The sequence below is a fragment of the Chamaea fasciata genome, unplaced genomic scaffold (genome assembly GCF_029207755.1).
Source record: "Chamaea fasciata isolate MVZ Bird 193981 ecotype frontalis unplaced genomic scaffold, bChaFas1.0.hap1 SCAF_7, whole genome shotgun sequence".
In the NCBI taxonomy this organism is placed as follows: domain Eukaryota; kingdom Metazoa; phylum Chordata; class Aves; order Passeriformes; family Sylviidae; genus Chamaea; species Chamaea fasciata.
The window spans coordinates 59,721,697-59,749,628 of record NW_027094092.1 but is presented as its reverse complement, the minus strand read 5'-3'; the positions used below and the strand labels follow the sequence as shown (position 1 = coordinate 59,749,628).

The 27,932-nt window shown below is 40.7% G+C and overlaps 1 protein-coding gene across 1 annotated transcript; it reads right to left on the bottom strand.

Annotated features, from left to right (window-relative positions):
• Nucleotides 1–368: 368 nt before the first annotated feature.
• WDHD1 (WD repeat and HMG-box DNA binding protein 1) lies at nucleotides 369–27,787 on the bottom strand. The gene is made up of 26 exons (XM_066189104.1): nucleotides 27,769–27,787; nucleotides 26,895–26,987; nucleotides 25,820–25,931; nucleotides 23,727–23,878; nucleotides 21,618–21,729; nucleotides 21,025–21,075; nucleotides 19,799–19,894; nucleotides 18,315–18,407; nucleotides 17,296–17,402; nucleotides 16,141–16,276; nucleotides 15,752–15,944; nucleotides 15,399–15,589; nucleotides 14,610–14,794; nucleotides 12,715–12,956; nucleotides 12,083–12,220; nucleotides 10,999–11,155; nucleotides 9,222–9,336; nucleotides 7,763–7,894; nucleotides 6,928–7,160; nucleotides 5,360–5,490; nucleotides 4,641–4,700; nucleotides 3,786–3,829; nucleotides 3,485–3,643; nucleotides 2,939–3,078; nucleotides 1,823–1,958; nucleotides 369–1,249 (listed from the first exon to the last, which is right to left on the bottom strand). The coding sequence occupies exons 2-26, from the start codon at nucleotides 26,969–26,971 to the stop codon at nucleotides 1,049–1,051; spliced, it is 3,393 nt and encodes a 1,130-aa protein (XP_066045201.1). The 5' UTR covers nucleotides 26,972–26,987; nucleotides 27,769–27,787; the 3' UTR covers nucleotides 369–1,048.
• Between the last annotated feature and the right edge of the window lie 145 nt (nucleotides 27,788–27,932).

The window sequence follows — 27,932 nt, the reverse complement described above, 5'->3', positions numbered from 1 at the left end:
AGGCCCCATCCAACCTGGCCTTGGACATTTCCAGGGATCTAGGGGCAACCACAGCTTCTCTGGGCAACCTGTGCCAGTATGAAGAGGAATTAAAAAAGAAAACAAAGAAAGGCTGTGCAAACACAGGAAAAAAAAAAAAGAGAATTTGAGAACTCATCAGTCTCAGCTATTATGCTAAAAAGTTACATTATTTGAACTGATTTTAGAAAATGTTTCAAAATTTGAGTTTGCCTCAAATACATTTATTAGACATAGTGCTCTGTCTCCAGAGCAGGGTAAAACCAACTGACTGCCTTAGGGCTGGGAGGTAAAAATCTGTTTACTTCAATTACAACTGCAAAGAAGACTCTACCACCTCAAACAAAGAATCAGCCACATTTTATTTAAAGAAAGAAACATTACAGAAACAAATGTTAGAAATATTACAAGTCCTGAGCAGTTGCTGGATCCTGCTGAGGCACGGATTGGGAAAGCACCTTTGCACAGTCTGGGATGGTTTGGCTTTGCACACCTGACCTCCCTAACTCAGCTTCTGCTCTGGTTTTCTACCCCTGCCCATATCAGTCTCTGCCACAGACATTGAAAATGCATCTTAACACATTGCTGGTGTTCAGATTTCTCCCCCTCACACCCATTTCCTCGAGTGTCTTACTCTCAAGGCAGTAGGCATGGTAGGGAAGCCATTATTTTGTCTCTCTAAAACCACAGGGCAGATTTTGGACATATTTTACCCTCCCCAGAAGAATTAAGGGTTAGGGTTAGGTTTAGCACCCAATATCCCTGGCATGAGGGCACACAGGGTGTACCACAGCTACACAGGGCTGTGCCACCAGGGAACAGACCCATGAGCAGCACCTTGTAAAAGACTGTGAGAGGGGATTCCACATTCCTCTCAAAAATTGATAATAAAACACTTCCTAACAGACTATTTGGAGCCAGGCACTCTTTTTGCCAGTGCTCTTCTAGCATGGCAGCCAATTCCTCAACGCAGAGGAATTTCTTCCATGAATACCTTCAGAACACAGACACTGAGAGGGCACCACTTCATTCAGCTCTGCTTGAAGGCAAAAGCTGACAGCCTGTTGTTTGTGGATGCATCTAAAGGCTTGGATTTTTTTGATACATTTGTGTCCTCGGAGTTCTGCTCCTGGCTCTTTTTCACTTCATCTTCCTCAGCCGTGGGACGCTTCCTCTTTTTGTCTTCTGCTGAGTCGCTGACTCTTCCTCCTCTTGCTTTCTCAGTCCACACCTTGGAAGGAGAACAGAAAACTACAGATTAGGCCACAAAACTCATCACATTGTTTTATACACATTATTACTCTGATTTTAAGGTACTGAAATAATTCCTGTGAAGAACTAATAGGGATGAAGTAAGGAACTATTTCCTCCCTTTCCTTTCTTCTAACAACATTCTCCTTCAAAACTGGATTTCTTTTTGAAACTGTATATGAAATTGAAGCTCTTAATTGTCTTTCTGGAGAAATGAGAAACCCAAAAGGCCCAACAAGTTAAATTAGAACAAATTCAATCCCCAGTGAATTAGGCCTGGCTATGTGACTTTACACTCATTCCTTTTGTTATTTGTTCACTGATTGCATTCCTCTCACAAGCCTCACTTTGGAAAAGCTGCTTTCTGATATTGCCTGTAATTCAGTTTATATTTTCATTAATTATATGTCATAGATCATGGCCCAATTCAAAATTGAAATCCATAAAGATGGACAAGAGTGGAATTTCAAGTCAAAATTCCTGACTATAACCCAGGGATTCACTGGAGAAAAAAAAAATTATTAAACAACAGAATTAGAGGATGTTTTCTTACCATCCTTTCCTCTGATGTCAGCATTCTAAATCGACTCATGCCTTCTTTTATTACTTCTGCTTCATTCAGGTCGGGATTATCTGTCAAAATGTTTGCTCTGTTCTCCTCTAGCCACATCTGGAAACCTGTCTTTGGTCTAAAGCAAGCACACAAAAATTGCCTGGTTAAGAAGATTATAGGAAAACCACACCCTCCCAAAGCAACATTTCTGAGCAGCACCTGACAGGGTTTTTTTGTTCTCAGAAGACCTCTCAGGGCAGCAGCCTCCTCTCTGCCACTGCAGGAGGCTCAGAGAACATGCTGACAAGGCAAAACTAAGTCAAGCATTTTTATTAAAACTGTGATATATTTATATATATATATATACGGAGATTAATATTCCAGTTTTAGAATGACAAAGCATAATGGTTCTCCTCCTCTCTGACAGGGTCCCATCAACCTAAAAATAGAGCACATTCACTAGCTCAGCTCATCCTTCTCACAGCTCTCCTTGCCACTTGTTGTAGAACATCATCTGTAAAGGTTAACAAAAAGAATGCCAGTCCAAATGAGTAATAATTACCTTCACCTTCCTCAGCTAAATGAAGCCTAAATGAAACATGGTTGTAATTATGCAGGTTTCATGAGGATTGGGATTGTTAGGAAGTACATCTGCTTCCCAGGAACAAGACAGATTAGAGCCTTAGCTAGGAAGAGATGAGCTCTTCAGGTGATTCAAGTTTTTGTTGACCTTCTCTTTTAAAAGAGCACCAAAATAAAGCTTTTACTCTTTCACATAAGACCCTTGGCTTTGAGACTTTGAAATTTTCTAGAGCTGTTGAAACTTTCAGTATTTCCTATATTGAAACTGACACAGCAGCATGGCTTCATTTATCAAAGGTCATTACAAATAGTAACAAGGCAAAAATTGTTGCTTAGAGCCCCAAAATTATATTTTGAACTGCTCATTTATTATTCCCTCCCACATTTTTCAAGTGGGTTCATGAATGTGACAACTTGTGAGCTAAACTTCAATCTTCATGTTTCATTTCTTTGGCCAGTCCAACATCTTCAGAAATAAAACAGATTTTGGACTTGCATTTCTATCAAAATTGGAATACGGCAAATGTCTCTCACCTTCTGTTTTCAGTGTTTTCCTGTGCAGTGACTTTGGCTTCTTGGGGCTCATTTCCTGCTTTTTCTTCTCTTTCTTCCACTATTTTTTCAGCAGGATTAGTTGCAGGTGTGCGAGGCTGGAAGAAGGAAGCTGCTGAAGCCTAAAGAAATTGAGAATAAGAAAGAAAAAAGTAAAAACACCTCACTCTCAGACAACAAGTACCATGTAACCTAACAAACCCCAAGCTTTTCCTAAAGGCATAATAAGCACTTCCATTAATAGAGTATCTAGTCCATCCAATTTCAGCACAGCAGAATTGTAAAATAAAATAATTTATTTTACATTATTTAAAATAAAACCACAAGGCTCAGTACAGAAAGTGATTTCTACAACTGATTCTTTTTTCTGCAGTTTTATGTGCAGTCATAGTCTTTGCACTATGCTTAAATGAATTCTGCCATCCAAGCTGCTTCACTCACAGGGTTTCATACTTGATAAAAGCTGGTAAAATTCCATTTTTTGTTCTTTCCTCACTGAAATGATGCAAGAAAGATTACAAACATTACCTGCTTGGTTTTGGGTTTGGGAGTCAGAGGCTTTATAACTGGAGGGTTCTGCTTGTTAACAGCTCGACTGCCAGACGAAGATGTTTTCTTTGAGTATTTGGTCATATTGTCTAAAATATTTGCTGAGGGCACCACGGGGTCCTTTTTGCTGGATGACACCTAGCACAACAAATAAATAGGTGTTTTATTTATTTTCTGTCATGTTCCCCTCCAAGGTATCTGTTATATCGGAAAAAACTCCAGACAGAATCTGTTGTGATTTTCAGAGCACCGCAATCGACCCAGCTGCAAAAATTCTTACCTTAAATGGATTCACTCGTCCTCTGCTGCTGGATGCAACCAGAGCTATTTCAGAGGAGAGAAAAAAGAATGTAAAAATGTGTGCACTCACACATATATCCTAATCTTTGGGGCAATGTGCATATTTTAGATGAGTAGAGAGAGACTTTAATAACCCCGTGAAGGTTATGCTGTACGTGCTCAGCTATTCTTAGTTATCAGAAATGCCACACAGGACCAACAGCTTAAAATACAAACCCAGAGGAAGACCCAGTACTTCCTCCACTCCCAAATCCGTTTCCACTCCTATTATTCTTGCTCAAGGGTTGGCAGGTTGCTGGAGGTCACATTCTGCCCCTGCCTGCCCACACTCACAGTTCTACCTCAGGATTTCTCACTCTGACTAGCAAGTAATAAATGTGCCAGTGATTAGTGAAACAAACCCACTGATCACTGTTCTCATGTCTCCCTTGTCCCTTCATGGCATAGCCAGGCAGGCACTGATTCAGCATTTGGCACATCTAAGGCAATCAGAACAGTGATATGGAACATCATTAGGTAGTGAAGACAGGAATAGGGAACTTCTTAAAAACCTGAGAACAACAACCAGTGTGACCAGACCAGCTTGGACAGGGCTTGGAGCAACCTGGGATAGCAGGAGGTGTCCCTGCCCATGGTAGGGGTTGGAATGAGAGGAGCTTTAAGGTCTCTTCCAAGCCAAGCCATCCCACGATCCTGTGAATTTGCCATTTGACAACATTGTTATGCACTAAATTTAGGTAGTAATGGGAGAACAGAGGATAAAACCCAGGAGTGGATATTGTGAAGAATGACAAAGGTGTCATCCTTTAATCCTGGAATAAAATGATTTACTCACCAGGCTTTGGAGTGGTCACCTCTGCTGAAGTGACACCTTTGGAGAAATGACTTGGCTCTTCTGAAAAAAGAAAGGAGTACATATTCAAATGCAATAAAATATTGTAACATAAATTCTTCTTAAAAAATCAAACCAAACAGACAAGTAAGGAAGGATGGGGCTTGAGCAACCTGGGCTAGTGGGAGGTGTCCCTGCCCTTGGCAGCAGGGCTGCAACTGGATGATCTTTAAGGTCCCTTCCAACCCAAACCATTCTGTGGTTCCACGATTGCAGTAAAATTATCTATATTTTAAAGCATGACTTCATTTTCAGACAGTACAAACACTTTTACAAAACCATCTGTCACCTCTACCTAGATTTAGAGTCGTAAATTTATTTCTTAAACCGTAAGCTTATTCCTTAAAGTGTGCCCAACAAACTACTCATCTATCAATCCACCTCCTGCAAAACTGGAGCTGAAACCAAAGTAACTGATTAGAAGGTGAGCCAGTCCTTTAGGAATAAAATCAGGCAACAGAAAAAAGTCCCCCAGGGCCCCTCCAATGGATGCTGAGCACAATGCACACACAGCTGTGACACAGCAGATGACACACAGGGAACTTGTTTCTCTGCAGCAACTGCAGGCACAGGCTGGAATATGGAGCCACTTAATTCCTTATTAAGTCTGCAAAAGTTATCTGGATAACTCCCAGTTTATTCAGAGAATATATTTTTCTTACTCTCTTGCTGCACTCCTGGGGTTTCTTCTGCTTCCTCACAGGCATCAGTTTCTTCATCATCTTCCTCTTCTTGGTCCTGCTGAACATTCCTGCCTGGCAGCTGACCCCAATTCGCGGCAGAGCTGCTGTAACTAAAAGGAAGGAATTTGGCAGAAAGGAAGTGGTCACCAAGTTCAGAAGGAAAACTGAAACAACAGAGAGCAAGCTCATTTACTTAATTTAGGCAATAAGAACAATAACCCTTGGCATTTATGTGCATTATACCTTGATTAAACCGTGATGATTAAAGATTCATTAACCACGCCACAACTTTATTGCCAGAACACTTTGCAATAAATATAAATGCAAATATTAAAGACCTTCTGTAATCTCCATGTAAACACCTATACCTCCAGTATCATCAGATTACTTTTCTGCATCCATGAATATACACACAGGTGGTAACATGGATATCTAATTTCATACCGAAGGCAACAAGTTTTAACATTTAATCTGATCATTCTCTAAATTCCCAGTATAGTAGGATGTACAATTCTTGCATTTTCTTCCTAAAATTAGCCAGTTACCAAAATCTGTATAATATACATAAACAAAAGTCCCATTTCTTTCAACTAAAACAGTCAGATTACTCTGGCCCTAAGAACAGTGTTTGTGATGGATTTTAACCCGCAGAGCGGTTGAAGTTGCACACATGGGATTGCAGCTCCCACACATGATCCAGAAGAACAAGACAGAATATTTAGAAATGAATTTTGACTGTGCAATTTAAAACAGAAGAATAAGGGAAAGGCTACAGATAAGTTCAGGGACTTACCACTTCCTTTAGCTTAAATAAGTCCCAAACTTCACACATAAAATTGTTATAGGAAGACATTGCTTCCAACAATACTACATAAATGAATATAAATATATATAATTATTATAAATTTAAATATGTTAAAAAACGCCTCATAACAATTTTTTAAAAACCCACTAAAACACACACACCTTTTGCCTCATCATGTTATACAAAGCAGATGCAGGTAGGAGAGGAAAGATTGATAGCACAAAGAAAAAAAGAATACAAAGCCAATCTGTAGTATGTTCCACAGCTTTGAAGAGCTGGGAGTAGTTAGGAGGGAATAAGACTAAATAAAATAAATTGAGATGGGATAGTGAAAAAAAGGGATGGGTGGAGAAAGACAGGATCTTAAGACAGATTGAGAGACTGAGACAAAGAGAAAAAAAATAGGTGGGAGTCAAATAATCAAAGGTAGGAAAAGGTGGGAAAATTCTAGTCATAGAAACTTAGTATTGAGGCTGCTTTTGCTCTGAGGCTGCTGGACACAGGCACACAGGAAGTGAGGAGTGGAGATATTTCCCTCTGTGCTGCTATCCTGGGACTAATGAATCCTCACAAGATACCAACAAGGACGTGGCATTCCACAGGTACCACTTACAAACAGAGCAACTCAAACTGTTCTTTCACCCACAAACACCCTGCAAAATGTGGGCCACAGAAGTGCTCGAAAACACGAACAGAGCAGTAAAAACCACCCCAGTTCTTTAGGCAGGGAAATCGGCGTTACCCAGCCTTGGAGTGCTGTCGGAAATCCTCTTCCTCCTCCTCCTCATCTTCCTGTGCTGCTGCTGCTGCTGCTGCCAGCTCCGAGGCTTTTTCCACAGCCACCTCGCTGAGGCGCTGGGCTAAGTTCAGCCTGCGGGAGCGGGAGGAGTATTTGATGGCCAAATTCACCACGCTGGGGGTCATGAGGTCGGCCAGCTCCATGCAGCGAAACTCGCGCTCCAGCTTACAGGAAAGCTGCAAGACAAGAAGCCTGGGGAGTCACACACCTCAATTCCACAGCTCCCCCAAGACTCCAGGAGGAGAGTTATCACGGTCTTGGTGGAGTGGATGAATAAAGATAAGCCATCAACAGTCATGAGCTACAGATCAAAGAAGAAGCTTCACGCTGATAAACAAGATTACCTGCAGCCCACTTTTTATCCGTCACAGAATCACGGAATCATTAGGTTGGAAGAGACCTCCAGGATCACCAAGTCCAATTCAACCCTAACCTCAACTAAACCACAGCACCAAGTGCTGCATATAGTCTCTTCTTAAACACATCCAGAGATGGTGAATCCACCACTCCACCAGGTGGATTGCCAATCACTAGCCAGACTCCTAATAAGAGGAATCACATCAGCTTTTACAACAGATGCCATCTCCAAATAAGTTATAGAATCATAACATGGTTTGGGTTGAAAGGGACCTTAAAGCTCATTTCATTCCAACCCCCTGCCAGGGGCAGGGACACCTCCCACTATCCCAGGTTGCTCCAAGCCTCGTCCAACCTGGCCCTTAGCACCTCCAGTCTCAGAGATAATTCTCAGGGATTCTATTATGTTATTTGTACTTACAGCAAACAGCTTCATTAGAAGTTCCTGCTGTTCTTTCACTGCCTGATTTTTAGCATTTTCATCAAATTCATAGCCATTTTTTGACAAGTAATCCACGTGGCCGTGAAATAGAACAGAGCGCCAGTACTGTTCCTGAAAAAAAGGGAGAAGAATAAGTATTGGAATTCAGAGGGGAAAAAACATACCATAACACAATGCCTAACAATTTACAATCTATTTTACCCACTTATTCTTAAATGTTCCTTTCCTCTGATAATGAGGGTGAGGGGTAGACAATTCTCCTTCAAGTCAATGCCTGCCAAGGAAAAGATGGATAACAGCCACACTTACACAAACTGATCCAGCTGCCATGTATGTTGAATTTCATTTACTTTACAGGCTTGCAGCAGGATGGAATCTACATGTTCACCAATATACTTTCAGGATGGACAATTCTAGAGCAAGTTATTTTATCTGCTGTCCCACAGCAAACTGGAAGTATCCCAGAATAACTCAGTAAACTTATGAGTTTATCTAAGAGACACATAAACAGAAAGTATAATGCAAGTATGGCTATTAGACCAGGCTAGCCTTGTTCAAACTAATTATAAACTTATTCAAAACCAGTATGTTTTCATCAGATGTATTAGAACAACTTTTCTTTACCTACACATATTCCCTCAAGCCAAATTAACAGTTCCTGGCATTCTCATCCCATTATTTTGGGTAGAGGGAGGAATGGCAAACATACTTTATCAGATAAAGAACTAAACACTTAACCAAATGAAGGAGAATTCATTGAAAATTAGTGTGTTGACTATTGGAACTTTTTATCTACGCTTCTTTCTAAGAGAATATATTTCAAATAGCATTAAACTGTTCAAAGGCTGAGGTTAGAATTTTTTGTTCGTTTCTCTTTTGTGCATTACAGCTGAGCACCACAAGTCTGAAATACTTAAACCAATAAAAATTGAAGAATAAATACAGTTATTTTTCTAGAAGTTGTCCACAAGCACATCTTGCTTCAACCAGCCTCTATATAAGCGAAGCCAGAAGACCTGTGTTTTCAGTGATTATGAATTTGGATACTTAGTACATCTTTCAAAAACATTGTTATGCCTAAAAGAGTAAAACCCAGACGTTTTCAAGGTTATCTTGACTGGGATCCCCAAATCTGGTATCACTCAAATAACAAGGGTGAGAAAGACTTCACTGGTCAGAAACAGATCATGTGTAAATACAGCTTTGCATCAACTCTGCCAGTTTTATTTTATGTTCTTCTAGGAAGAGCTGTGAACCAAACCAACTTTTTGTGGAAACGCTCCACAAAACACTGAACCCAAACAACCCCCTTGGCCACGTTTTACTCAGCGTTTGCACTGTCCTCTTTCAGAGCAGAGGTGATTAACAGGGGTCTTGTATAATCCCCACTCCAGGGACACCTGAGCCTCCCAGCTGTGGGCTCCACACCATTCCATACCTCCATCTGTCCCTTCTCTGTTGCAACTTGACAATAAGGAAGTTTAAAAGGCAGGATTGCTACAGCAGGTCGTGGCAGGGTGGGAGGGAACCGGGCTCCTTTGCAAGGAATGCACCTGCGCACAGGAAACAAAACACACCCACTGTCACCAGATGTTCCACATCTAAACCAGGGCTCCTAAGCAGCAAGGTACCTTAAGAGGATTTATCCTTTGGAAAGTAGCAATTAAATGACTGGCTTAAATACAGCAATGTGTAAGATTGCATGATAAATGGTTATCTTTACATGGCAAGCAAGGAAGGATTTCAAAAGCAGCAAGGCACACGCTGCTCTTGTTCACACTTTAAACTCCAAATGTGGCGTGTAACACACTCTCATCTTGATCTCACATCATGTTTGATTTAACAGCTGTTTCAAAGAGTAAATGCAAAATATTAAAATCAGAAACCACTGAACAACTGAGGGCACAGACTTATTGTTTCATTATATTTGAAGGAGTAATTTCTGGTAACAATCACTTAAGCAAACCATTGACTGGGGAAGAGCTGTGTTTTCTGCAGCACCAATGCAGCATTGACAAATACATCTGGGTTTCTAAGCTGCTGTTTCAGGGACTTGAAAAAAAAAAAAAGAACAGGAAGCATCAGTGTTCTGGCTATCTCTTAATTAAGGCATGTGTTGTTTCTACAACAACCTCCCTCCCTCCTTATCTTCATTATGCTGCTGGCTTCGAGGAAAATGTTCTTTGCAATTCAGAGAGCAGCACTCTCTTTCTTGGAGTAGAAGGAAAAACTAAGGATGAGAGACTCACAGTTGACCATCTTATCAATGTGATGTGACCTGCACATTTCTGGTGAATTTTCTGGAGGCCACCATAATGATTTGGAGGGAGAAGCAGGCAGGGAAGTGACATTTAAACAGAGGTATCAAATTATTTCCTTTATTCCAAAAAAGCAAAGTACTGTGAAGAATGCCATGTCAGGTCAAATAAAATGCAGTCTCCCACCAAACTCTACAATTGTCCATAATTACTAAAGTGAGAGAGTCTAAATTTCAGTAAAATATGTGAGCTAATGGATTCTGCCCTGGTAGGAAAAGGACACAGACCACTGAATAAAAAAGGCTACAAATAAAGCTTAGCAACAAAATGCCCAGCATGCATGTCACACTGAAGAGAAACAGTTATTTAGACACCCCAGTATAACATTAAAAAGAAATGGTTAGCTTTCAGCTAAATATTTGAGCAATTTTACATCCAAAATGATTCTTCAAGGCCACAGTTTAAATATTAATATAAAAACAGACCGCTCTGGTTTATCTATGTCTGATGATTCAGATGAGTTGTAGGATTGGATTCTTTTCAAAGTCAAAAAAAGTGGGGGAAAGATACCAAGAACCCCCAAAAAAAGTTGGGAAAAAAAAGAAAAAACAACCAAAACCATCAAAAGCAGAAGTAAATTTCTAACAGCCACCATAACTTTAGAAAGTTTCTCTAGAAAAATGCAGTTTTATGAATGTGTCAATAGAGTGCACGCACACCTCTGAGCCAATTAATCAGTGACAAATTATAAAACTCAAATGAGTTACTCAAAACCAGTTTAATAATGAATCCTCCATGCAGAATTCTATTTGGGGAGTTACCATTTGCATATTTACCAGGCACCTGTTTCAGCACCAGCTGAAATTTGCAATTTCTCTCTGTACAAAGCGATTGGAAAGGGATTCTCTAGGATTGAAAACCAAGACAAACAAAGCATTTCCCTGTGAATTATCTGACCTGAGCTGCTGGGGATTTTCATGGACGCCAACGACCCAATAATGATCATATTTCCCTTTGCAATGCTCCCTGGTGTTGCACACCGGAATCCAAGTGTTCCCAAGTCCTCGGTTCAGCATCCGCACGATTCCCTCGGAATCCACGTAACAAGGGGTACCTGTTTGTTATAAACGAGAGCATTTCCTCTGACAGGCAGCAAATTCCAACCCAGGAAGGTGGGAGTGCTGGATCCAGCTGGGAAATGAGGGTTTCCATGTTTCAGATAGGACACCCCACCTCCCGAACACAGCACAAACTCGTTTGGGGAAGGCGGTTTCCTTGGAAAGGTGCGCCACCTTCTGTCAGCCAACACCACTGCTGGGCTACGGACAGGTTCAAAATTAAAACGTTTTATGGACAAATCGAATTTATAATGCTTGGGCAGATTCCCAAAGGAAAATCAGATGTTATACAATTACTTTTTATGTCTATTATAAAAGGTCCTCCCAAGCTACCGACTTCAGGGGCTTGGGGTGCTCTTATGGTCTATTAACACAATTTATTTCTTTTGGCTGAGCAGGAAAACCAATCAGGAGAACAAGTTCTGATAACATTTGAATGGGAAAATATTAAATATTTCTTGCAAATATATTGAAAGAATAGAAAAATAGAATTTTTTTTGTTGTTGAGGAGATTGGAAGAAAAAAACCAGCTCCCACGATCTACATTATCGAAAGGGCATTAAATAGCCAGACTTCTCCATAGAATAACAGGATGGTTTGGGTTGGAAGGAACATTTAAAATGGGATAATGGAAAGTGTCTCGCCAGCAGGGACACCTTCCACTATCCCAGGCTGCTCCAAGCCCTGTCCAACCTCGCCTTGGACACTTCCAAGGATCCAGGGGCAGCCACAGCTTCTCTGGGCACCCTGTGCCAGGGCCTCCCCACCCTCACAGGGAACAATTCCTTCCCAATATCCCATCTAATCCTGCCCTCTGGCAGTTTGAAGCCATTTCCCCTTGTCCAAAGTCCCGAGCCAGCTTTCCTGTAATCCCCCCAGCAGTGTCAATATTTCTCAACACTTCTCATGCAGGTGTTTCATACCTTCAGCAGAGAATCCTACCCACACTAAATAGGATCTCCTTGTAAGAGAAAGAGGGTCTCCATGCAAAATTTGTCTTTTCTTCATCCCTAACTCCATCAGCTGTACCCCAAGGCATTGGTCCCCATCAAAGCCAGTACCTAGGAAGAAGTTGTTCAGTGATTGTGTTAGAAAACAGAAGAATTGGGTAAATTAGTTTTGAATCAAAAATTAATTCTAACACAGTGTTACCCATGGATACCACTGTAAGACACGATTTGGTATTTTGGACACACAAGATGTGCATTGCAACAACTTCCCTAATTTCCTGTAGTAATTCCTTCTGGCACATCTGAAACCCAAATTCAATATATTAATTTCACTGTTGCAAAATTCTCCCCTTCTCCACAGTTTAATCTCAGCATCCCAATATCAAACACAGGCTCTGCTCTCAGGAGTCTCAGGTCCACGAGTTGTGATGGATGTGCTTGTAAAAGCATCACCCAGAAGAAGAAAAGGGGAAACACCACGAAGAAAAGAAGAAGAAAACACTCTCTGGTGACTACAAACGAATTAACCAGTGCGTGAAGCCAGCGAGAGGTGAGGATTGACAACCACCCCAGTTCAAAAAAAATGACATAAGGGAGAAAACTACCTCTGTGATAAACAATCATCAGCTGCTCTCCATGTCCTGCCATGGACACCACAGGGCCTGGGAGGCTGAAGATCTCTTTCTGAACTCCCCCAACGGTGAACACACGGACCAGCAGGGCAGTGGTGGCACAGGCAGCCCAGCCCTGACCCAGACAGATGGCCTCAATCTCTTCATCCTTTGGCATATCCACGGTCCACTCCTTGTTGGCATCCCAGGAGCCAAAATGGATGCAGTGGAGCTTGCTAAGGCAGAGACAAAGAACCAATAAACATCTCAACATGTAGAAAATATAATATCTGAAAATACACCAGTATATTAAATTTTTATCAGAGATCTCTGATGGAACTACAGAGGGCACTAGAAATTTCCAGTGGTCATTTGCAAAGGTGTTGCTCTTATTTTTCAAAAACTGAAGGGCCAGCTTGACCTCCAGAACTGTAGATTTAAAGCCTCTAAAGCCTGAAGCAGAGACAGTTGAAAGGTCTGAGGGGAGATATTTTAGATGGAAGCAGGTAAATGTCCCCCCTGCACCCTGAACATCAGCCCTCATTAGAAGTCAGTCATGTTATGCTATCTTTCAAAGGGAAAAAATATTAAAAACTTCAGTCCTTAATCACTGAAAACTGCCTATGACTAATCCACAGACATGATGTCTTTTGAGAGGTTACCCATTTTCACTGAGAAAAGCACTGACACTTTCAAAATCAGACAACCAATATATAATAAATAATATTTTTAAAGGGTGTTTTTCAACTTACCACAAGACTGTATGTGTGAAAATAAGAAGAAAGCTCTTTCTTCAAGATATTTCCAAAGAAACCAACAATAAAATACTGTTGAAATAATTCTTAAATGCAAGAACAGAGTTTAGCTGGCCCAGCTGCTTAAATCTTTCTGTGGTTTTCATAAACTTGTGTTTTTCACACTTGAAATTCTTATGGGTATCTCCAAACATCTTCTTAGCAACAGTGTGAAAGGAAATAGCTGAACCCTTATGACTGATCTTTGATCTGAGCAGACTGAGAAACTATTGTTCATGTTTACAACTCCCTCTGAGCCTGCAGTGTGTGAAGTTTCCAGTACATATACATTTGAAAAACAAATTAAAAAGAAATTCTCAATTAACAAATTACATTTTTCAATACTCTTTGAAGTCTTCAAGTAGGTGGAAGCTCAAATACTCCTTGGAAAGTGGTCCCATAAATAAAAAGCATGATCAAAAGCCAAAAAGCTCAAAAGCTGATAATAAAAGCCAAAATATTTGCAACAAGTTAAAAGCAGCTCCCTTGTGGTGGTTTAGTCAGATGTAAAGTTTTTTTCTAAAGAAGTTGTAGCAGATACTGACAGCTTAGTTGACCAATTAAAGAGTTAGATACACCTCTGGGAAAATACCCATTTAAATCTTGAACGCCTCCAAGCCAAGCTCTTTTCCTTTCAGTCAGCAACAGGTAACAAGGTAACAAGTTCACACCCACAAAAAAACTGTTCTAAGTTATCAGTAGAAGAAATTCCGTAGTAAACTTGAAAGACTCCTCTCCTAAAAAATTAATAAAAACCTGTATTCGAATAATAAAACTAGCTGAAAATCACAAATTTTCTCTCTACGCTGTTTGCAAAAAAGTAAACACTTGTGGGGGAAAGAGAAGGATTTTGAAAGCTTCATTTTTTCCCCCTCTCCTTTTCTTCTTTTAGTGTGTGTGTTAATAAAATTTATCTATTTACTTTTAAGTTCAACCTGGTTTGCCTTTTTCTCCCAAATCCTATCTCCCAGAAAAAAAAAAAAAGAAAGCAGACAGTCAAACCACTACACTAAATTTAGCGAAACAAAAAATTCAGCGAACATAAAACCACTACATCCCCATTATGGGTTTTGGAGAGCAAGGCCCATGACTTACCTTGCAAGTTCCTCGGTACTCTCACAGGCCAGCAGAATGGCTTCAGTGGAGAGGTCAGCCATGGTGTGGCTCAGGGAGTTGGGCAGGTGCGTGGCATGATGCACAGAGGTGTCGTGGAACTCGATGTCGATGGCGTTGTCCTGCTCGTCGTTGTAGCAGCGAATGATCCCCACCGAGTTCCACACCTGGCAAAAGGAACCACACACACCCCAGAAAACCCCCCATCAAATCAAATGCCCTAAAGCCATCAGATATACTGCCCTAAACCAGCCTGCTGTAAGGATTTTATCTGAAACCAGAGTGGGTGGCAGGCTGGAGAATGATTGAAGACCTGTGTAATCAGGACTTGCGGCTCCTAAAACAGCTGAATTAGGCAGAAAGCAGTTTCACTCTCACTGCTCAGCCATCTTTCTCCTTACCAAATTAAGTGTAAAGAACTTGAAGATAGAAAGAAATAGTGAATGATTAACATTCAAGTCTTAACAGCAAAAAAATATCCGCAGCTCTGACTTAAAAGGAATTTTTAAATGGATTTGCTAGAATTGAGTAGCACGGGTACAAACTGCATAGCTTGATTTTGTCTTAAAGCAAAGTATTTATTTCTAAAGCAACTGAAATGTAAATCAAAACATTATGGAGTCCTGCTTGAAAACAAAGCTACTTTCCATTATTTAGCTTCACACTCTAAAGTATTAAAAAAAAATCTTGGATTAGATTAAAACACAACACAAAATGGGCAATATTAAATATAAAAGAAACATCTAAATCTAAATAACCACACAGATTTACCATGAATCGATGCATGAGGTGCACAGGAGTGGAGCCAGACTGGAAGGGCTTTTGCCTGGGGGTTGGCATTGGCCCATCATACAAAGGCTGTTGTGTCGAAGACGGTGGCAAAGCTGAAAAGCCACCAGTCTGATCACCAGCATCATCCTCCTTTTCTAGAAGACCAGAACTCGCTTTTATCAACCCAATATCTAGAAGTTAAAAAAAAAAAAAGAAATATTACACACAGTATTATGTCAGAATATAGGTTAAAAAAAATTTAAAACAGTCAAGATATCACTGGAAAAACAAAGCAGAGGATGCTAAAAGATGATCCCAGTAAAAGAGCTCTGGAAAATAAGCTCACTGTGTACCTAGTGAATTATCATCATCATCATCAATCACTGCCCGTCTCACATGGCCTGGGGGTTGCACAAGGTCATCAGCATCATCCTCGTTATCTCCAGTTTTTGGGGAAGAAGGTGGTTCAACCATATCCTCGTTTAAATAATCATCATCATCTCCATCAAACAGGTCATTGTAGTCTTTGGCCACTGCACTGGCAACCTACAACCAGATGAGCACAAAAGTTCCTTTGGACATGGAGCTCAAGAAATAAATTTACACACAGGAGGGAACTTGCAAAGCACAAAACAGAGTGTTCCATATAACTTATAACCTAAATAATGCTTATAATCAATAATTAATTATAATTATTAATTATATTAAATAATTAAGTCAAGAAGTCATTGGTACTGAGCACCTTGTCATTTGGCTTCTCAACATCACCAATATTTTCCAACAGCCCCAGATTTCCCTCAGTGTCTGTGTAAGCAATTTGCTTGTATTTAGGGTGCCATGCCAGTCCACAAATTGAGTATTTCTTCTCATGCTTCATCCTAAAAAGAAAATCAAAATAATGGATTTTAGTAAGCTCCTCAGGATAGAACCTTCCCCTCCAAGAGTTATTGCAAAAAGTGGCAATTTTATTAGTATAAGAAAGTGATATTACATATAACAAGATAATTAATAGGTCACCTTCAGAGTAAACAGCTGCTCTAAAAATAGAGCAAGTCTTCCTTTTCTATGAAGAAAATAATTTAATATGATTCTGATTAATTTAAAAATTAATCAGAATCATATTCTTAAAACAACAGCTTCCTGATACACATTTAGAAGACAAAGGAACTCATCAGCATTCATTTATTCCAGAACCATCCAGTATTTGAAAGAACATTATTTGTTTCTCTTGAATAAATGGATAAATTAATTTTCTACCTTTTCCACCTTTTATCCTTACAAAAATCATCCCATTAATTATGTACATAATAATAATTACATAAATAATTATTGTTTACATAACTAATATTGAATCTGTCTATAATTCTTAATATAGAGATTGCAGTTACAATCATGTTTCTTACACAGAATATTCAGATAATTCTCTTCTTCTCTACCTCATGTAATAATACCTTTGATTTTAATTGGGGGATATTTAGGGTTTTTCAGGAGTTTTAATTAACCAAATTGCAATTTGCCAGTCTGTCCTTTTTGGCCTACAGGTGAGGATGTCTGACTGACTGACCTGTGTTTCCCTGTAGAAAACATGTTACTGGGGTCAGGGATGTGAGGAAAATCTGTTTCCATCAAAGCTATCCTTTAATCAGTCATCAGTCTCAAAAATAATAACAGCTACACACAGAAAGACAGATTCTGGGATTTGAACAAAATCCACATTCAAGTCCCTCCCCTAAGGTTCCTGACATGTTAAACCAGAAAAACTGTAAATCTCATCAGGGGCTTTTTTCAAGAGGCAGAGATCTGCATCTCCACAAAAAAAGTGTTACAGAAAAGATCATAAAATTCAATTTTGAGAAAAAGAGGTGAACTTGGGGATTTATGGAACAACACTGAATACCTCTCTATGCACTGCTGGGTTTCCACATTCCACACCACTATATTCCCATCCACACTTCCAGCTGCCAGGAACTGCCCACAAGGAGACCAGACCACAACATTCAAGGGCTAAGGAAAAAAAAAAAAATAAAACAAATAATAACAAAAAGTGACCAATGCATGCACAGCATTCCTATTCTGGAGCTTTAAACAGACAGATATTCTGGAATAAAAAAATTTATAATCATCTTTAGCAGACCATATCCAGCTTCCTGTATATGGGCTGGGGTTAAGCAGCTCTTTTTCTTTAAAAACCATTATGAAAATGGCTGCTTTAAAAAAACACACTTTAAGATAACACACCTATTTTTGTTTCAGAATATGCATCTTCTCTCATTAAACAGTGCCATGAGGCCAAACAAAACCCAATTCTAGACATGCAGAAAGAAGCATTTTGCAAACTCAGCACTAAACAGAGCTTTATTTATATTGAACTTAATACAGTCCCATAAATTAAAATCCAAGGCTATGTGTTTTGCATCTTAATAACACTAGAAGGTGGTTCTCTTCAACCCAAAGATTCCCAAGTACATGGTGAGGCCAAAAGAAAGGAAGTGGCACAGACAGGTCTACTAAATTTCAGCTCAATAAAATATAAAGTGAACAACTGACATCTCTGCTCTGTACAGAAATAATACTCCTGACATTTTCTCTAAAAAGCTCTGTATTTAGAGCAATTTGTGAAAACAGATGTTCTTCAGCTGCAGTGGGTGAGTCACTGGGAGACTTTAGAGACCTGATGGGTTACTATAAATGAAAAGAGGAGAATCAGAGCCACATGAAGGTGTTTGACACCACTCAGTATCTCTGCCCTGTTTTCAAACAGAAAGTAACAGGGTCAGAAATTAAACAGAAAATGTGAACAGCCATTACCAAGAGAAGGGGGCCAGGGAAGGGAGAGGTACTGTGCAGTAAACAATTTCTAGCAGAACAACATTTAAATTACCGAGTATTTAACAAGCCCCTGGTTCCTGCACCTACCTGTGTGATGGAGGCATCCGACAGACTGAATTGACTGTCCCAGGTTTCTCTTCTGAACAGCTCAACAACTTTATCTACAGGAACTGCCAGCAGCTGCTCAAAGGAAAAATATTACACCATTTAGAACAAGTCACCTGTCAAACAGAACACTCAAACAGCACAGTTCCCTCATTCAGAAGCCTCACAGATGTGACTGCCTCAGGATTTAACAGCTCTCTAACATCCCAGCCATGCCAACCGAGAGGAAGCTGAAGTAATTTAAATTACAAGGTTCTTTAATGCTTTCCACAGGCAACAGAGCAAAACGTTTCCTTCATTTCCTTCTGGCAGAAAACTGCACCATAAGGTTATAAGTTCTTATTTATCAAAACATGACACACACACATAGTTTTCAGTGCCCTGAGCACAAGGCTTAGGTGATTCTTTACCCTCCCTCCCCAAACTCCTTTTGATTGGGTTACAATTTCTCAGTACATCTGATTTGAATAGCTGATTCCTAAACCAGCTCATTTCTTCTTCCATAAAACTACATCAATGTTACTGGCCGGTTATTTCTTTAGGATTTCTTTTTGTTAGGATTCTAACAATTTGCTTTGTAAGAGAAGCAAGACAACTGCTTACATTTCAAATACATTTGTGTGTGTGAAGAATTAGTCTAAAAATGAAAAGTATTTGGTTTTATGCAATCTGGATATTGAAACAATTTGTACTGAAAGTGACATTCACTCTTCCATGGAAAATTGATACATAACACTGTCATAGAAGCCAGGGATTTTGAAGAATCATGGAATTTTTAAGGTTGGAAAAGACCTCTAAGGTCATCAAGCTCAACCATTAACCTGGCAGTGTCACCTTCACCATTAAACCACGTCCCCAAGTGCCACATCCACACAGCTTTTAAACCCCTCAGGGACAGGGACTCTACCACTGCCCTGGGAAGCTGTGCCAGATCTGACAACCCCTTTGGTGAGGAAATTTTCCCTAATATCCAATCTAAACCTCCCCTGATGCAAACTGAGGCCATTTCCTCTTGTCCTGATGTTTGTGACCTGGGAGAAGACACCAACTCCCACCTGGCTTCACCCTCCTGCAACTTTGATCTTCAGGTGAAAAGAAAGGGAGCAACTTACTGAGGAAATATTTACTGTCTAGTAAATAATTTACTTAAAGCAGAGAAGGACAGGACTCTTTTGATGCTCTGTTGTGAACAATTTCATTACTTCCCTCGTGTACAATGTTCTTTCCTATTCAGAACACCAAGACTGTTTCATGCCGGTTAGGGCTGACAGCTGGACTCCTGCCAAACTCAGTCTGGAGCTTAAATAAGGAGCCATTTCCAGCTTTTTATGTTTCCTAAAAGGGAGCTTCACCCAAATTTTTTCCTTACTCCCAGCATGTGCAATTTGGGCTTGCCCAGATTGAATTCTACCATTGGACTCAGAGGCAAGAGAAGGATTAAGATGTGATAAAACAGTGTCACTTACCTTGCCAGTGCCAGGTTGCCAGGCAAGCCTGCAGATTGATTTAGCATTTATCACATCATTACATTTCTGCAGCACCAGCCAGCTTGTTGTGCATGTCTGAAAAAAAAAAAAAAATTAAAAATAAGCTTTTGAGCTCAGCAAAAATCTGCTGTTTAGTACAAATTCCTAAAGGAAAAGAGTGGGGGAAAAAAAAAAAAAAACAAAAGGAAGAAATATATCTGAACTGAAATAATCTCTTTCATCAAAATACAGTAGTACATACTGCCTTGAAAGTACTTTGTCAATGTAGCCCTGAAACTATTTTAATGACAATAAAACCACTTGTAACAGAAATAAGATCACAGAACATGTATTTTTAATCAAGTACAGAACAAATGAGCTCATCTATTTTTAGGTTATAGAGAAATGTGGCCAAAAAGCATTTGTCAAACCCAGATCAACTGCAGCAAGGTGACACACAGCAGTCTGAATATGGTCCCAGCAGTATAAAGAATGAATGACTCTAATCTCAAATCACAGCAAGATTCATGCATCAAACTGCCCCAATCCTGGAACATTTTCAGTATCATTTCCCCAGAAGGCACCCACTGTCAGTCTGGAACATGAGATTTCACACAACTATGCTTGTGACTTAAAAAAGTAGCAAGCCACAAGTGTGGGGGGTGTATTTTCAACTGTACTTACAGGAATAATTCCACAGGGATTCTTACTCCAGTCAGTGGCATTTAGCATTTAGCAAAACTAATGCCATATCCATACACAGAACTGCCTCATGAAAGCCATCACCTGAAATTCTCAGGTTCCTTAGTGCTCTAAGAGCAGAGGTTAAATGTGTTTACTACAGTGACTAAATTGTTTATGATAATCAAATTTCCTCAGTCCTGACAGCAACGAGCTGAAATTCTGAAATGAGGAATCTGCTGTCAGTTGCTATCCTCATTTTGTCCTTGGCACTTGCAGTGTTGGCCAATTAGGAGAGATGAACGGAAGGAATCAGGGATTTCACAGACAGGAAGAACAAAACACAGCTACCCAGGCAACATTTCATAATCAGCTTTTGGAATTTCTCCCAGAAGCAGATAGAAGTATTCTGTGAAGTGTAGCTAGATTTCGTCCTCCAAAGGAAAATCCTGCTCCAGGAGGGTTATTTCAGTCCAGCTCTTCTTGCTGTCTGTGAAATCCTGGATTGCTTAGGAAAGATTTCACGTGGAAAGGGCAGCCTTTACCTGATCTGCGAGGTTCCAGACTCTGACAGAACCATCACAGCTCGCCGAGGCCTCGGTAAGAGAACGGAGTAAACAAATTAATAATTAAAGACATAGAGAAATTAATGCTAAAAAATGGAAAAATCCCTATAACCAATGCCACAGACACAGGATACACAGGCAGTTTTAAGAAGATAGCCTCTCTTTTTAAACCACTTTAAGATTTAAGACTTTCCAGTGCTGTCATTTTGATAATTGTACTCAGCTCCAAGCTGCTGTAATTACAAACCCTCATACTTCAAGTGAGCTATTTATTTGCAAAAGAGGTTCAAAATTAATATTAAATTTCTTTAGTGAGGCACCTTTTTTTCCTCTAAATTAGATTCCAGAAGAACACAGCCAGCTCAGTAAAGCAGAGACTGAGTTTTCCTGGGAGGCAACAAGTTGTGACAGACTCCATCAGAAGCGAGGTCAGATGAAATGAAGTTGTCTCATCTGTCCAGTCACTGCTCTTTTTTTTTTTGGTAAAAACTATATTTTTAATTTTTTTTTCCCCCAGGGAAAATGAGATTCAAAGCGGAATGCAAATAAGAAAAGTTTTTTGGTTTTTTTACCAGGTAAACATCCTTGGGGTCAAAAGACAGGCTTAAAACAGGAGCATCGTGTCCTCGGAACGTTTTCTGCTTGCTGCTATCAGTCACCTCCACAACTTTGATCATAAAGTCACTGCAGATCACAATGACATAAAATTGTTAACATTGCTTGCGATTAACAATGAGAAGCGATGTTTTTATGGCAATAAAAATTGGGCATTAAATATCTTTTGGGGAAGTTACAGCTCTCAACACTCTATGATGTAATGGAAAATGAGAATCTTGAGGCTTGTTACAATAGGAGTCAGGCCAGACTGTTTTATCAGAAAATTATTTTTGTTCATGTCAAAATTCATAAAATATGGGGGTTTTTTAAGAAGATATTATGCACACACACACCATATACCTCTTCAATATAATATTCTATATGATCTAATAAAAATCTCTGCTCAGATACCAGAGAGCTGATGATTTAACAGCAATTATCTGCTGAGGAGGAACAATATTCATTACTATAATTATTTGGCCAAGTGGCTTTTAAAAAAAAGATGGTGCAAGTAGTTTATTTTGTGTTACTTTTTAACAGGATTTTTAAGACCATTTAGTGTATCAGATACATTAAGAGAACTTTTACTATTTCATTCCTTCTTCCAAAATTGCAGCCACTGCTGCAGTTTAACTCAAAATATCAATCCTAACTCCTAAGACAAAGAGCTCCTGTGATAAACTTCCAGTACCACTCCCCCTCAAACCTCATTGCAATACCCTCAGAAATTTCATTTTAGGATTTAATTCTATAGGGTTAACAATCACTTTTAAACTTTTTCATGTAGTTCATGAGAACTTTGACAGCTAGTTGGATGTTAAATTTATACACAACTGAAGTTTGGAGATTTCATGTTAAAATGGAGAAATCTGGTGTAAATAAAGGCAATTCTTCTCAGCTGCACTCCTTCACTTCATGGCCTTCACCGTTCTCCTTTAGAATGACACAGAAGACCTCACTGAGGGGTGGCCTGACGGTCTTGTGAGCTCTTTTTCCTAAAAATGTGGGAGCCCCAGCCAGGCTGCAGGAGTACTGGCGAGGCAGGGAGGGGGGGTGTTACATAAGTTTTAGAAACAGCAAAGAGTTTGCTGTCTGCCTAATCTCTCTAATCAAAGCTGGATCCTGGGGCAGAGCTGTTCTCTCAGAAACAAGCACTGGCAGAGGGCCCAAAGCCATGATCCCTGTCAGATCTGGAGATTACAGTGGTTACTGCCCAGCCTCCCAGTTTTGGTGGAGCTGCTAGCAGAGTTCACAGTCCAGCATGTTCATCCAAAATGCTTTTCTGGGTCAATTCACACTTAGAGGAGTCAGGAAGCAGATCTCTGCCATCTCCCCCTGTGGAGCAAAATTCCAGAAAAGAGGCAAACAGACAGCCTGAATTAGCTATGACTGCCCAAAGAGTTCACCAAATCCAATTAAGAATCACCCAAGCCTTAAATACATGAAAAAAAAAAAAAAAACAACACAAAAACCCCATTGCCTGCTGGCTATTTTGCCTCCTCTGTTCAAGGACTAGAATATATTCTGTAAAAGTACACGTGCTGCCCTAAGAAAAGAACTAAACTACATATTAAATTCCCCTCAGGCAAGTCTTGGAAGTGTCATCTGTCATCGTTTGGCAGATCGGTGATGCTTATGCCAGAGAATGACTCAAAGCTCTCACACAAATCAGAACCAATCTAACTTTTAGATGTGCACATTCATCTGCAGCTCCATGATCCTGAGCAGTCGGGACATCATCCTCAGCTCCTCAATGAGAGGAGACATCCATAAGGATGAACACTTGTGCTTCAGACTGAGAGCTGAAAACACTCAAGCCTCCTAAAGAAATGAAATCATTTCACAACACCAGACTTCTATATAAAACTACTTGGTGGATCAAGTATCTCCCAGAGCATTGTTTGCTAAACTCCTCTTCATTCCTTTCTTCCCCTCCACCCCCTGGAAGGCATTTTCCAACCCTTGACAGCCCTCAGAGATTTGTGGATTCATGCCTTCATTGGTAACAATCAGCCAGGATTCCTGTGAGGAATTTTCTAGATTTTGAAGGGCTGCAGGGCTTGTCCTCACAGTGCCCACATCACCTGGATCCAGCAGCAACTCTGGTGCCGTCAGGACTGAAGGTGACGTGGTTGGCGGGCGTGGTGAAGCGAGTGAGGATCCCATCCGGAGCTCCCTCAGGAAACGTGTGTATCTGGACAGTGTTGCTGGACACTGCTGTGATCAGCTTTCCTTTCTGACAAGAAAAAAAATCAGCCATAAAATCTGTCACTTACAACACATTTATGCCACAGAGACAAAAATCCCGCTCTGCTGTCCCAAATATTTTGGCAGATTAACTTTATTCATCCCAAAAAGGTCTGACAGCAAGCGCAGTAAGGGGAATACTCTTTAACTTATATTTTTTCTGCCCAAAAATACAGACAAGCATAGTAACTTTAATAATCTATCACTTTAACCAAACTAACTTTCATGCTATTTAGATTCATCTGCTGCAGCATCAGGAGAGGGCACCCTTGGACTGGAATTCTCAGTTAAATGCCACCAGGGAAAGATGAGAAGTTCATGAACCATAGCTCAGTTCCTTGCAGAAAACAGAAGGCAGACATTTACTAAAAATTAATCCAGATTTTTTAAAAGTGCAAAACAAAAGAAATAATTATCCCATACTTGGAAAATAATACCTCTTCCAGTGACAATACTATTCCTCAGTTGTACACAGCAGTAAAACTTAATTTTAAAGAAATGCCTTACTTACTTTCTTTCTTATTGTGTGTATTTTTTTAGGGGGGGAGGCAGTATTGTGGTTGGGTTTTTTTGTTAAGGCGTGTAAAATTATAGTAAATACCCTGAAGGTAAAGGAAGCAGCAGTCAGTAGTGAATAACCTAAAAAAATAAGAGACTGGATTTCTTACCTAGATTACATCAACATCTCAGAATAGTCCCTCATGACATTTCATTAATGAAGAGTATTTATTGAAAAAAGGATTTCCTGACATTTAAGTCTCCCACTGTTTAAAAATAAAACATCCCTCAAAACTAGAGCACCTTTTTTAATTTTTCCCAGGATTTTTCCTCATCTATCCTTTAATATTTTTAGCAACTTCTGGCTCTGTCACTGATTTGCTAGGAGAACCTATTCAAGTCACCTCCTTTGGTTTGTGAAACAATAATAAATGTGATGGAAATCTACAGTAAAATACACTAAAAATCAATGATGAAAATAGATTTACAGTTATTGAGGAATAGATATATGAGGTATGTTAAAAAGGACATAAGGAAATGGATTCAATTAAGGTAGTAGTTCTGAAAAGGATTTCAAATGATAATTCTTATAATGCAATACAAATATGTTAATACTCATTTATTTCCTCTTTCATACTCCTCTACAAAAGCACAAGTCGTTGAAAAACAATTTTTAAATTTCTCTTTATCTTCGAGATTAAATACACAACATTTGTAGAACTGATGTAGGCTTCTGGAAGTCTTCTCTTCTAAAATTGCCACAAAGACAGTATTTTAGACCCACTATGATTAATGTAGTATAAAATAAATTGAGCATGAAGGAAATAATGTGAGAATTCTCAAGCTAAATACATGAACATGCAGAGTAAAAATAATTATTTTCCATCATATAAATCCTCTTCTCACTTCGGGGACACTGGGTCAGAGGCATCTTTTGAGAGTGAAACATCAACCAATTATTAAAAAAAAAAAAGTGTTACCAAACCATTACTCACTTTGTGAGAACAAGTTTTGATTAATACAGATTATATAATTCCTTGGACTTTAACACAGGCCCACATAAAACAACCTCTTGGCTTTCTTCCTAATACTTGATGATCGCATCCTATGCTGGGAAAATTCTTGCAACTCACATGGTGAGAAAACACTGAAACAGCCTAAAAAGTTCACTGCATAATTAGCTTAATCTGCTGGGTTTGTTTCTCAGAAAGGAGATCAAAGTCAGAAATTAATGTAACTGAACATGAAGGAGGAGAAGGGGGAAAACCATTAGAAAAGTTTAGTACAAGTGATAATTCCCTAATGGGGTAGAATGAATTGTCAGAGGTAATTCTTGTTTATTGTTACCCACAGAAGCAGCATCCCCTGAGCTGCCAAATCCACAATCTGTAAGAAAATCCACAAGTGTGAGGAGCTGTGTTAACACCCCTACCTTCAGAGCACATGAGAAGGCCTTTTCTCCCACATTAATGGACTTTGGATCATCGTCATCCAGGTTCTCCCAAATCCTAACATCTCCATCGCTGCCACAAGTCACAATGCAGCTGTGGAAAGACACAGGATTTGTTAACATCCAGGAATCTGCATGGTTTTTTAAGCACTTGGTTGTGATGCCAAACAAGGCTTTTTGTGGTTTCAAGGGATTGTTACCAGACCATCTCTTATGAACAGTCTTTGCAATGATAATGAACTTAAGAAAGGAATAAAATAATGTGGACTTTACCCATAACCAGTATATAAGGTGTATCCTTTGAGTTTGTTTTGAGAGGGCCTGGGTTTTAGGTTTATTTTTTTTCAGTTTACCTTTTAGTCTATAAAAAGGTAATACTAAATATATAGTTTGTATTTATACATTCAAAAACTAGCACAAGGAAGAGATGAAAATATAGCAATCCCAATATTGCATTCCTTCAACTATATTTTTAATTTCTTAGTGCATACATAAATGTATTTACTCCCACATTACACTGATTTCTGCTAAAATCTATGAAGTCACTCCCATATAATGTTCATATAGACTTTTTATATATACTTACTATATATATACACATGGGGATATATGTACATGCTTACATTTAAGTTATAAATCAATCACTTCTAAACTCAGAGCACCTAAATATGTCACACGGCCAGTTCTCAGCACAGGCAAAACCCAAAGGATTTCTTGGACCATTCCAGGCCATAAATCCATCCCAGAACCTCACGCAGCACTGGCTAATATAGAAACTTACAGAATCATTAAGATTGAAAAAGCCCTCAAAGATCATCGAGTCCAACCATTCCCCCAGCACTGCCGAGGTCACCAGCGATCCATGTCCCCAAGTGCCACACCCACAGGGCTTTTAAATCCCTCCAGGGATGGGGACTCCACCACTGCCCTGGGCAGGCTGTGCCAAGGACTGACCACTCTTCCAGTGACAAAATTATTGCTAATACCCAACTCCTGGGGAAGCATCAAACAGGAACAAGCCCATCCCTCTCTGGGGCTCTGGGAACGGGGCTGTTACCTGCCAGTGTCATCGAAGCAGACGTCGGTGTGTCCCTCAGTGTGGCCGTACCGCATCGGCTTCTGCGTTGATGGCATCTTTGCTCCCAGCTGTCTGCTCACGGAGAGGAAAAAAGAGGAGAAATAACGTCAGTTAAAAGGAAACACTTCAGGAAAGACCATCGGGTGGGGGGACAAGGTGAGAGCTGCTGGGACAGCCACATTTTCAACCACCTGCGGGGTTGGGGATACCAAAGGGATGGGGACACCAAAGGGATGGGGACACAGGATGGGAGATGAGGACACTGTGGGGATGAGGACACGGGAACGGGGACATTGCTGGGAGGGGAGCACGAGGGTTGGGAGAGGGGGGCACTGTAGGGATGGTGACATCACAGGGATGGGGGCATGGGGATGGAGATGGGGACACACTGATGAGGTCACGGGGGCAGGTAATGGGGACACTGTAGGGATGGTGATATTGCAGGGGTGGGGACACAGGATTAGGGGAAGCCACAGTGATGGGGGCATCGGGAAAAAAAAAACCATGGGGATAGGAGATGGGGACATTGGATATTGGGGGGATGAGGGACATGCTGATGAGGTCACGGAGTAGGAGATGGGGACACCGCGGGGAAGGGGACTCGGGGAGAGGGAGCGTGGGGACGGGGACGCCGCGGGGAAGGGGGCCCGGGTTCCCGAGGCCCGAAGGGGCCCGGCACGCCGGGGCCTCTCCCTCGGCCGCCCCAGGGCAGGCCCGACAAGCCGCCCGCCGGACCCCGGCAGGGACCGCCATTGCCCGCGGCTGCCCCCGCTCCAGAACGCTCCCGCACCGCCCGCGGGGCCCCGCTGTGGCCGTAGCCACCATCCACCCCTCTCCGCCTTCCCCCGCTCACCGCCGGCCCCGCCGCCCGTTCGAGCCTTCCCGCGCCCGCCGCCGCCGCTCCGCCCCCGGCGGGGCTGGGCCCGAGCCGTCAGCGCCGGGGCGGGGCCGGGGCGGGCGCGGGGCGGCCCCGGCAGCGGGGATGGCGGCGGCGGCGGCGGGCGGCTGAGGGGCCGC

Excerpts from the sequence above, each read along its gene's own strand:
- WDHD1 (XM_066189104.1), bottom strand. The coding sequence starts at position 26,971 with ATGCCATCAACGCAGAAGCCGATGCGGTACGGCCACACTGAGGGACAC. Across the intron at positions 18,408-19,798 it reads GGCAACCTGGCACTGGCAAG|CTGCTGGCAGTTCCTGTAGA; the intron begins GTAAGTGACACT and ends TCCTTTGAGCAG. Across the intron at positions 3,830-4,640 it reads GGTGACCACTCCAAAGCCTG|CTCTGGTTGCATCCAGCAGC; the intron begins GTGAGTAAATCA and ends CCTCTGAAATAG.